Source organism: Sinohyriopsis cumingii, chromosome 7 (genome assembly GCF_028554795.1).
Source record: "Sinohyriopsis cumingii isolate HCF-2022 chromosome 7, ASM2855479v2, whole genome shotgun sequence".
Lineage (NCBI taxonomy): Eukaryota > Metazoa > Mollusca > Bivalvia > Unionida > Unionidae > Sinohyriopsis > Sinohyriopsis cumingii.
The window spans coordinates 33038398-33051179 of record NC_142967.1 but is presented as its reverse complement, the minus strand read 5'-3'; the positions used below and the strand labels follow the sequence as shown (position 1 = coordinate 33051179).

Sequence of the window (12782 nt, the reverse complement as noted above, 5' to 3'; positions counted from 1 at the left end):
TGCACAAAATCTTAGGAAGATAATTTTTCCAAATCAATGTAAATATCATGTACAACAAAATAAAAAGATACTAAAATTCTGTCAAATGTATGAAAACTAACAGATAAAAGTAAGATATGTAAACTACTTAAAAACATTATTAAAATTTGTTGAAGAAACTGCATTCCCTTAAAAAGTCCATAAAAAGCCTAACATTTTCTCAGGTGGTATGTCCTCATACCGTTTCTTCAAATATCAAAATACTTCTGTCTTACAAACAGGAAATCCTGAGTAGTGCACGAATTGCATGTTTCATTTCCAAGACAACCACCTGAATGTGGGCATTTTACCTGTTTACCTTTCAAATGGAAATACACATTTTAATTTTTTACATTAACTTCCCTGTAGGAACTTAATACTCATAATGAATGCTGTGAAAAGAATCTCACCTCTGGCTTTTAATTCGGACAGAAGACTACCTGCTCCTTCATGACCAATAAGATGTCCCAAGTAATGACCTGGCTGTAAAGAGGAGACAAATTTATAGTGCTATTCTGATTCATAAAATTCACCATCATATTCGTTGTTAATGAAATGACCAATTAAAGAATCAAAATGTTTATCAGCTTTGGTAGAAATCCAGTTTCATGCCAGTTTTGATAGATGATATAAAAGGTTATTGTAGGGCTCTAAAATGTCTGTTTACAAGATAGAAATCACGACGACAAATGAATTTATATTTCTTTCATCACCAATCAATAAAGAGAAACCAATGATCAGTCATGGAACTTCTGCAGACTCCAAAACTACTTATCTATGTTGGAATTTGAGCAACTCAAAAGTATAAAATCTCACTTGTGTTGTGTGATGGATATCTTCAAAAACCATCAATGCTTTCTTCTATGAAAAAGATTAATTTATTTCATGCAGTCGTATTATTCATTCATGATACAAGTAAACTCAACATATGCATACATGTGATTCTACTGGGAGTAGGCCAAAAGTACCATGTTTGAGGCTGTCTACTGCACATATTGTTTTATAACTGAAGTCTACCCCTTTTGCAAAATAAATGAATTTTATTTTAAATTTTAATAGCACAAAAGTATTTTTATGCATTCTACCTCTACATTACAGAATCCAGAGGGAACTAGTCTACTGAGTACTGGAAATGTTCTAACACAATGCGGTGCAATGATGTATGGCTGCATAATCAGATTAAAAATAGGTTTAAGAAGGACTTAGAGGGCTAACACAATAAACTCTTTAACTGATTACCTTATTGTTGTAATCTGGAGAGTCATGCCAAATGTGGGATGTTTTATTTGGTTTCTGAAACTTTCAAAAAAATTGGCCAACCTTTGGTGGAGGTCAGACACAAAGGCAAGACCATCCCAAAAATGATTTCTGCAAAAACACTTGCATTGTTTAATTGCTACTGCTTTGTTCAATGTGTTTCTATTGGAATTCTTCCGGGTGCTCATATATTTTCAGTTCAACACTCATATATATATTAACACCAGCTAAAATATAGAAAGCTCAGAAATACATCCTAAGACCAAACAAGAACCTCCTACTTTCAGTGAACTTGGCTTGGAGAGGTACTAAAGATCAGTCAACAGTCTTAAATACCCAGTCAAAGGAAAAATGAAGTTTGAAATTCTTTGAAGGCTGAGTGTGCTTGTAATGTCATTAAAACATTCTAATGTTGATAAGGAAAGGACATTCTGCATTTTCTGCAAAATCCAAAGTAATTCAAGGGAAAATCTGGACCAGAAAACTTCTGATGGCCTATGTGACACTTAATAATTATAATGAATGTCACTCATAGGCAGCAGTCAGTTATCTTGTGAAAGAAACAAAAGCTGCATATAACTCTTGATTTTTTAAAATTTAATTGACAATATACTGGTTCATATTTAAGTTGTTGTTGTTTTTGTGGGATTTAACACCATTTTTCAGCACATGATAGGCTATGTATGGAGGCCAGTATTAATGGTGGAGGAAGAACCCGGGAAAACCCTGGGAAGAACCACTGACCCACGATAAGCTACTGGCAAGCTTTCTCAAATACCCACATTGGCCGAATCCCAGATGCGAACCCATGCAGACAGAGGTGACATAGCAGTAATCCGTAACAGAGAGTGCTTTAGACTACTCGGTCACTCGGGGCCCCTCATATTTAAGTAATTATTACTGTAATGTTTATTCATTTGAATTTGGCAATTAGGGCAAAAAATTGCACTTGTTTTCTTTCAATCCCCTTAAAACATGTAAACTTTATGGAAACAATTCTACTGGTTCAGAAGTCAATCTACTTATCAAAATTTTGTAAATATATTGGTGTGAGGTCCTTGTTCTGTCACATGTATGCATATGAGAATTGTTAAAAATTGTACATGAAACATGAACAGCATCTATATATATAAAAAAAAATTAATAAAAATGTTTTTCTTTTCTCCCAACTCAGACTCACATTTGTTTTATAATGCTCTTGCAGATCAGGAATAGACCAGCTCACAGATAAGTTTCTGATGTCTTTCACTGGAACTACATAACAAACTGTCTGCAAGAAATACAAACTTGTGCACATTAATATACAACAAAAATATAGCTAAATGCTTCCTTGCATCAAAAAGATGTAAATTTTTTAATGATAGTTCAAATTACAAAAAAAAATTAAAGCAAAAAAATATCATTTGTATGGATTATTTCTGCATAAAAAATGACAAGAGGTTACAATACAAAAGGTACCATAAACATTCAACAGACAAATTTATTAAATTTAAAAATGTAAGATAACATGAATTAATGTACTTTCACAGTTTAACTTACCAAATGTCATCGTTTTATTAAAAATTATATATTTTTATATATTTTTGAATTCTTGTATACTCCTGAAGAGAACAGTAATCCAATTCATTAGGAAATTCAATAATAAAAGTGAATTTCCAGTGTAACATGACAGAAATAATAATATATTAATGAATTTTGTATTATGTCAATTTCACAATATAATTGCATGCAGACTGTATTACACTGAGATGTTTTCTTACCCGCACTTCTTTCTCTCCAAAAGGAGGAGTAGTCCATTCTGGGACAGGCAGGTTCTTGTTTTCCACTTCTGACACTAATGGTACCACCATCTTCTCCAGATCGTCTGGAGATTCTGAATCAAATATAATAAAAAGAATATAATAAACATATGGCAAAATAACAGACATGAAGGACCTTGGTATGTCCTTGTTTAGTACCTATTACATCCTGGGTATTCTATGTATGATTTTAGCAAGTGCAAATGTAAGTGATCCCCCATCTAAAATTGATGGCTTACTCTGGAGTTCTCCACTTTCTTCCATCTCTGACAATCACCAGATACAATGAATCAAACTCTTACAAAATCCTCATTTGTTTTTCATTCCAATTACACTGTATATCAGAAGATATTTTAAAATTGTGAAACAAGGGGCTATTCATAAATATAAAACTGCATTTGTGTATTGTTCTGAGTAGCTGGGAAATATTTTTTTTTATATGCTGTACAAATAGATCTTTGCCTGATGGCCCCAATGTATTTGTATGTCATAAAAGAACTTGTTCTTTCTGCTGATTCTGAAACAAAACCACATCAGTGGTACAAATGACTTGAAGTTCAATTATGTTAACAAAATGATTTTCTGAAATAATGTCTATTTAGAATTAAATTGCAAATTAGTTCTATACTATTATCTGTTAATTCCTATGACAACCTAAATCAAGGTAACTTCTAAGCTGGAAAAAAACACAGAAAGCATTTTCATCACTTTACCATGAGTGCTATGAATAACACATTATACACTCACCTCACATTTAATGGTCATTTACGCAGGAACTGGTAGAGTACGGTTGACTGGGGATTATTGACTAATTAGTCTGAACCACCTGGACCTTTGGTCAAGGTATACAGTCTTAAACTAAAGTTTCTGCCTAGAAACATTTATTCTGTGTGTGTGTGTGTGTGTGTGATTTAGATTTTGCTTTAACAATATTTCAGTCATATTACTATCATGTCTGCAGTGTAACAGTTTATAGTGATGTCCAGTACTGGTGCATCATGCTGCACACATGTTGCATTATGTCCCACCCTTTCACATTATCCTGACACCAGGCTGACCAGTCTTAACACTAACCTCATAATGCTGAGCACCTAGTGAGGCAGCTGCTAGTACCATTTTTATAAGTCTTTGATATGACTCGGCCAGGGATTGAACCTGCATCTGAGGTGGACGCTCTAACCACTAGGCCACCGGAGCAGTCCTTTATTTTCTTATTAGACTTACCATGACCATAAACACTGACCTTTTGACCCCAGAATCTACAGGTTGTACTATTACCCTAAGTGCATGCAACCCAAAAAGCTTGATCAAGAAGCATACTCTAGAATAATGGTAATTCTGTAAAACATACTTGCATATTAAGAAAAATGAAACTAACCTTCAAGCATCTTTAACCCCAAAATCAACAGTCATCTGCCCTACCATAAGTGTGGGAGCCCACAAACTTTTGTTCTTTCAGTGATAGTGACCTTCACCTTTGACCTTCTGCCAGCCAAATTAATAGGCTTCTTCCTTAATCCAAGTACACACCATCTACAGAATTTAGACCAAGTCTGTTATAAGGGACTCAAAGTTATTATGCAGAAAACATTTTTCTTCCTTTAGTAAGTGACCTTGTCCAATGACAATTTGACCCTGCAATCAACAGGCTGCTTCCTTACCCTACATGCAAGCTTTTACTGCTTTCAGTTAGTGACCTTGACCTCTGAGGTTTTGTCCCCAAATTCGACAAGTTTATTCCTTATCCAAAGCTCAAGCTACCCATAACATCTGGTTCAGGTAACTAATGAAGAACTAATTTTATCATGGGGAAAACATTTTTAATCTTTGTCACAGAAATCTTGACCTTTGACCATTTAAGTCCAAAAATAATAAGTTCTACCTTTCTTCAAGTGAAAGCTACAAACAAAGCGTGGTCCAGGTCTGAACTAATATGTGGAAACCATTTTTCTTCATTTAGCCACAGACCTTTACCTTTGACCAAAAATATATAGCCTTCTAATGTACCATGAGTGAAAGATACTGATAATGTTAAATCTGGTTAGATGATATAGAACTAATGCTATTATGTGGAAATCATTTTTGTTCTTTCAGTCTAAGTAACCTTGACTGTTGACTTGCTGACCTTGAATAGTTAGGCTTCTTCCTTACCCCAAGTGAAAGATATCCCTAAAGTTTGGTCGAAGTAAGTAATGCAAAACTATGCCATTGTGGGAAACCAATTCTCATCTTCCAGTCATGTTGACCTTGACCTTTGACCCTATGGCCACATAATCAATTGGCATCTTACGTCTCAAAGTGATAGCTATCCACTATGTTTACTGCAAATAAAGGCTCAAGAACTGTAGTTATTGTGTGGAACATTTAATGGTACAGATGGACAGAGAGGGTCGCTGCATAATATTCTCTGCCTAAAAAGTGAATATTAAAAAAGGAATAAATAATAAAAGCAAGGTTATGCTGACCAGTATGTTTTATTTCTGAGCAAAACAAAGATGTGTGACATATGAATTTCAAGAAAATCCCTCTAACACAAAGAGTTTAACTGTTGACAATGATAATGTTGTGGCTGCTGTGGTGACCATTTAAAAAAGGATGCCTGTATGCTATTCATTTTGTATACATGATCAATATTTGTTTGTAAAAACAATCAAATAAGATGACTTTATTAACCAGTCATGTTGCCTTGCTTTTCATTGTTTACTGATGGAGACTGATAAATAAGTATTCTAAAAGCCAGATTTACTCATGTAATTTTCAAAGAAGAAAAATCACTGCATATAAATCCTTCATTGAACAAGCTAGGGATATTCTAAAGAATATGGAATTCTACAATAATGAATTTCAAAACACTGGTGATGCCAACAAACATCATTTCAACAATGCCAGCAACTTTGACAAACTGAATGATCTTTTGTGGCAATAGCTTAGCCAGGCTAGGACCCAAGAATTCCAATCTCAGGCCCTTTAGCATAATTTTTTTTCTTTCGCATCTCCATTGTAGATGAGACTCACGTGGCCCAGATGCAAAGGAGGCAGCAGGGAAACTTGAGAGGCTGTGAACATAAAGTCAATTAATGATGAGGCTTTATAGAAGACAAATGAAGAAAGGCCATCTCCTCCCACCAGATCTAAACGGGGCAAAACTATCAGGGCATTATTATGGGAATGATGCACAGCAAAACAGAAAACTGTTTTGATGTTTGGTTAAGAATAGAAGTGGCCACTGTATTCCACACTAATCTGTAGGTGCCATGAAGAACATGCTAATCCACCTTATGAAAGAGCAGAATTTACATTTTCCCCAACCAGAATGTTTTTATCCAAGCTTACTAGACTGGCATTGTATGGGTATGTGTGTCATACCAGTGGGATAAAAATAACACCAATAACTGGTTATCTGAGAAAAAAAAGCTATTGAATTCCCTGGGTCCCCTATCTTGTCTGACAGGCTTGCAGAGAACTCTTTAATCTTTGCCATCTCTGATACTGATATTGTATGATAGGTGGGGCATCTGTCCTCCTCTTCAGCATCTACTGAAGCCTTAATCTTATAGGAATTGCCTACAGAAATGGTGGACACTGAGAAGATGACAAATTTCTGTAAATCTCCTCCACAGCAACTTTGAGACTAAACTCCATATGCCAGTAGGGACACAGCAAGCCAACTGGTTGAGGTTGTTCCAGCACCCACTGTGGGGTTTGTTCTCATATCCCGAAGATCTTTACCAGCAGCATGGATGCATCCTCATTCCTGTATGTGGCACTGTATCTATCCACCGGATACACAGTAAACACTGGGCCTGCTGGATGGACTGACAGCTGGGCAACAGACACTGGTTGGACTTGCTGGTACAGACAGCTGGAAGGGCAGCTGGAAATCAGGCATTTGTGAGGACTCTTGATATAGTATGCCTTGTTACACGTGGAAGTTGAAACTAACCAAACAAGAATTTTTCACAAAAACGTCTAAGTGAAGATAACTCAGCTGGCATCCATCTCAGCTATCAGACAATGTGCTTTAACACTTATCGCTTTTAAAAAAAGGAACAAAATGCAGTTTGCATCTTTTTTTTCACTTGGAAAGGCTGGACATTCAAGGTAGTTGATATTCTCCTAAAGTACTATGATCAGACCATGTATTTAAAAACAAATACCAAAATTCACTATTAAACCAAATGTGGTAGTTATCAAAGTTTTTAAATGTTACCTTTTCCAAGAACCACCATTCCCATTAGGTTGGAGGAGTAGTTTTGTTCATGGAATTTCAGCAGCTCTTCTCGCACATCATAGCCAAGCATCTTAGGCATTGTTTCCAGTGTATCTTTGTTTCCTAAACATAAAAGAATATTTGTTGACTTTATGAATATGTCATAAATGTGGTACCAGTTTCAATTTCTGCGACATATTTCAATAATATCTTTTCAAGAACCTATATTTATCAGAAAAGCATGTGGAAATCTTTTTTAACAGATAAATATTTCAGTATTAAAAGACAATAAATATTAATAAATAACCAACATTTTAAAAGTTGAGTGTAACCCGTGTGTCCACAACCTGCTGATTTAAACAAAACAAGAGTCAATCAAATGGTATCATGCTCTACTATCTGAAAATAATTATAGTCCACAACAAACTCTGATTTTTTTCTGTCCTTTCATTTTCTTATACAAGTGATGAGTATTTAAGCCATCTATGATGTTCTTAAGAAACTCCAAAATACAAAAATTAGTAATATGGTCACAAGATATTTGTGAGTGCAGTACAAACATTTTTGACGTGGCCTTTGTTGTTGTAGGGTTTAACACCATTTTTCAGCACATGATAGGCTATACATGGCAGTCAGTATTAATGGTGGAGGAAGAACCCGGGAAAACCCAGGAAAGAACCACCCACCCATGAGCAGCTACTGGCAAGCTTTCTGACATACCCACATTGACTGAATCCAAGACTTGAACCCATGCCAACAGAGGTGAGATGACAGTGATCTGTAATGGAAAGCGCTTTAGTCCACTTTGCCCCATCATGGCCTTTAATCTTGAACATGACATCATGAATAGAAAAGCACTGAACTTAAATATCTTTGACAATGTCAAGAAAACCCCACATGACATATCTGCTTAAATCTAAGTATTATTTTTGTTGGAGGGGGGATAGAAACAAGTTACTCAACCTGTATCATTCAAATACAAATTTATTCATACTTATCTATGTTATCATGCTCAAAAGCCTGTACAGTGCAATCTTAGAGTGCTGACTATTAACTTATTTATTGGAATTCAACTAAATACAATGTATTAAAAATGAATCTAGCTATACCAGCTAGAGTTCATAAACTGCATGCAATGACCTTTAACTCAACCCCAAAGGTCATTCAGGTTGGATTTTCAAACTTCCTTACAAAATGCATATATGCTGGTCATCAGATCTCTTTTCATTCAGGATCAAGTACATACTGCAATAAGTGTTTCATAACTAAAAAAAAAACATGTCAACAGCACCATTCATGAAATAACAAGATTATTATGGTGCCATACTTAAGGTCGGATAAGCACCATTTTCATTCAAAATCAGTATACCAGTGAAAAAGAGATTTCTGTTTTCTCATAATGCCTATGCTGGTGAGACAATAAGATATGCTTAGCAAAAGTGATCTCCAATGTAACTGTATTGCCAATATATCCATTGTTTAAGTGCAATTAGAACAATTAGCTGTCACATCCATTTTATTCTCCTGTGCTGATGATCGTTATGTTCATTATCCTCCAACAATGCTGCACATCCAAGCATCAATGTTTCCAGGCAATCTCAAGTGAAACTAGAATTCTTTGGAACCCAGTGTCCCACCTACATACATATATTTGTCAGTGTGTGTGTGTGTGTGTGTGTGATTTGGATTTTTAACGTAGCATTAACAATTTTTCAGTCATATCGCTATGATGTCTGCAGTGTGACAGTTTATAGTGATGTCTAGCACTGGGGCATCATGCCGCAGACATGTAGCATTATGTCCCACCCAGTCACATTATCCTGACACCAGGCCGACCAGTCCTAACATTAACCTCTTAATGCTGAGCGCCAAGCGAGGCAGCTGTTAGTACCATTTTTTTAAGTCTTTGGTATGACTCGGCCAGGGACTGAATCCACGACCTTCCGCATCTGAGGCAAATGCTCTAACCATTAGGCCACTGGAGCGGTATATATTTGTCAGTAAAACCCATTATGTATGTTTAATTTAATTGTGTGTTTGTTAGTTTTAAAATTTTTTTATTTCATTACATACAACTGTAATGTAACATTGTATGCTGGACTTGACTTTGTCCAGAAAAAAGAGTTCATTTCTGCTTGACCAGACTGATTTTTTTATATCATTTTATGTCAACAACTAACACATACTAAATTATTCTCTATGTGTATGGGCTTACTATCAGGATCTTTATTAATAGAAGAAGTAAATATGTTGATTTGGCTAAGAGTTTTATAATTTCCTAAGTGAATGACACATAATCCAGGTTATTGTTTTGTAAACATCAGGGTCATTCTAGAATGTTATTTTCCATTAAGTAATGGGTTTTTTAAGAAAATGCTAATTGTGGCCTGAGGTCAAGAGAGAACTATATAATCTTGCAATTGTGAGGACTTGGTCATTCATGCTTTAACATCTAGCACTTTAAAGTTGTATTATATGTTGTGACCAGTAGTTATGGGCTGGAATCTTTTTTCTTCAAATTACTGAATTCAAGTGATTATTTTCTCTGGAAATACAAAAGTGCTCTGATAAAATTCTTGGATAGAGACATTCACTTGAATTGATAGTATATTCAAACCTGGAATTATATTTCTGTGATTCAACAAAAGACTGTCAATACATGAACACCTTAATAGCTACCACAGATATCATCATCAACTTCAGTTTGGGGATTTTTCTGGAATTTTACTGAATTTTATTCAGGACTTTAAATTACTAGGACTTGTCTTTAATTCTTGGATTAGTTTGGATTTAATTCGCAATACCCTAAGTTTTTTTTCTTTCTCATTTTCACGTTGTATTCTAGAGAAATAAATATATTTGTCAAATTTTACAAAGCTTGTTGTCTTTCACTCTAGTCTGTAACTTATTTTAAGAGCATAGACTCGTAACAAACCCCTGTATCTGACCTTCATACAAAACTTTAACATGTTAACTAATTCTATCCATCATATTCTCTGCTGAAAAGTTAATACAAAAACTACTTCACAAAATGCCTATGCAGGCAGTACTACATTACACCATGCCTATGCAGGCAGTACTACATTACACCATGCTTATGCAGGCAGTACTACATTACACCATGCTTATGCAGGCAGTACTTTGTTACACCATGATTATTCAGGCTGTACTACATTACACCATGCTTATGCAGGCAGTACTACATTACACCATGCTTATGCAGGCAGTACTTTGTTACACCATGATTATTCAGGCTGTACTACATTACACCATGCTTATGCAGGCAGTACTACATTACACCATGCTTATGCAGGCAGTACTTTGTTATACCATGATTATTCAGGCTGTACTACATTACACCATGCTTATGCAGGCAGTACTACATTACACCATACTTATGCAGGCAGTACTTTGTTACACCATGATTATTCAGGCAGTACTACATTACACCATGCTTATGCAGGCAGTACTACATTACACCATGCTTATGCAGGCAGTACTACATTACACCATGCTTATGCAGGCAGTACTTTGTTACACCATGATTATTCAGACTGTACTACATTACACCATGCTTATGCAGGCAGTAATACATTACACCATGCTTATGGAGGCAGTACTTTGTTACACCATGATTATTCAGGCTGTACTACATTACACCATGCTTATGCAGGCAGTACTACATTACACCATGCTTATGCAGGCAGTACTTTGTTACACCATGATTATTCAGGCTGTACTACATTACACCATGCTTATGCAGGCAGTAATACATTACACCATGCTTATGGAGGCAGTACTTTGTTACACCATGATTATTCAGGCTGTACTACATTACACCATGCTTATGCAGGCAGTAATACATTACACCATGATTATTCAGGCTGTACTACATTACACCATGCTTATGCAGGCAGTAACACATTACATCATGCTTATATGCAGGCAGTACTTTGTTACACCATGATTATTCAGGCTGTACTACATTACACCATGCTTATGCAGGCAGTAATACATTACACCATGCTTATGCAGGCAGTACTACATTACACCATGCTTATGCAGGCAGTACTTTGTTACACCATGATTATTCAGGCTGTACTACATTACACCATGCTTATGCAGGCAGTAATACATTACACCATGCCTATGCAGACAGTACTACATTACACCATGCCTATGCAGGCAGTAATACATTACACCATGCCTATGCAGGCAGTACTGCATTACACCATGTCTATGCAGGCAGTAATACATTACACCATGCCTATGCAGGCAGCACTACATTACACCGTTCCTATGCAGGCAGTACTACATTACACCATGCATATGCAGGCAAGACAAAAAAGACATAAAATTCATCATGTTTTGTAGAATTTAATAGTATCACAGTTTAAGGAGAAGGAATACTCCCCCTTTCTCTCTTTGCTCCTCTCTAAAATGTTCTCTCTCTCTCTTTGATTGTTTACTGTATGTGTATTATTTATTATCTGTACTTGGACTGATTCCATATTTTTTGTGATTTGGCCAATTTTGATTTTACATTTCTTAAAAAAAATGGCAACACTTCAAAATATTCATATTATTATAAGTTATGGTATTGTTCCCTATTTTTAGGTGATCACTCTTACCTGTTCCAAATTTACTGTAATCATGACTTGGGTCAGCTAGTGATTTATCCAGCTGATGAAAGCGCCAGCCATCATTCTGAAGGTTTTTGTCATTCTCCGAGTTGACAGCATTAATTTCTCTGTCTGTTGCACACTCAGTGAACAAAGGACAGAGAAAAAACTGAGCAAACCTTCAATGGAAGAAAAGGACAGAATTAAAAGTGGCGACTTTCCCGTTTTTAAACATGTCGTTTGATACAATAACTATTGAAACCCAGATGAATTTTGTATCTGATAAAAATTACATGATACAATAATACATACAAGTAGGTTTCTTATGACACAAAAATACTTAATGCTGAATAGGTAAAAAAAGTTAGATTATATGTACAAAAATCCTGAACAAATTTTACCTGTCAAGAGCTCCTGCCAGATTGTCTGGAGCTACATCAAAGAAGAAGTTGGTATGCTCATTGGATGTGAAGGCATTGGAGCTTCCACCATGTTCATTCAGAAACTGGCAATATAATGTTAAAATATTATCAACACAAGCAAATGGTAGAAGTAATATATTAACTCGACCAATAAGAATGGGATAAAATCATATGTAAAGGTGAATTCAGGAATTTTCTAATGTACTAAGCTGTGATTGTTTTCTTTGATTGATTCAGTCTCATTTAGATAAAAAGGCAAATGCATTCATTGTCTTCTTTTTATAATATGACATGCTGTGATTTAGATAAGGTATCATTATTGTAGTCTACTAACTTTAATGGTGGTCATGACATGGCTTCAGAGACCAAAATACACGATTTTCAACATTTAAAGAGTTAATATCAGGAATTAACACCCGTTTAATACCTGTTTTATCCATTTATCTGTTTTAGT

At 35.4% G+C, this 12782-nt stretch overlaps 1 protein-coding gene across 2 annotated transcripts in view; it reads right to left on the bottom strand.

Annotated features, from left to right (window-relative positions):
- The window catches only part of LOC149794988 (insulin-degrading enzyme-like), a 151224-nt gene that overhangs the window by 125194 nt on the left and 13248 nt on the right, over positions 1 to 12782 (bottom strand). For both annotated transcript variants that reach the window (XM_089964649.1, XM_089964650.1), the window contains exons 5-10: positions 12308 to 12411; positions 11916 to 12085; positions 7285 to 7407; positions 3036 to 3148; positions 2456 to 2545; positions 429 to 501 (exon numbers count right to left, since the gene is read on the bottom strand). In XM_089964649.1, the coding sequence (XP_089820775.1) occupies positions 429 to 501; positions 2456 to 2545; positions 3036 to 3148; positions 7285 to 7407; positions 11916 to 12085; positions 12308 to 12411 (673 nt within the window). The remainder of the gene's footprint in view (positions 1 to 428; positions 502 to 2455; positions 2546 to 3035; positions 3149 to 7284; positions 7408 to 11915; positions 12086 to 12307; positions 12412 to 12782) is intronic.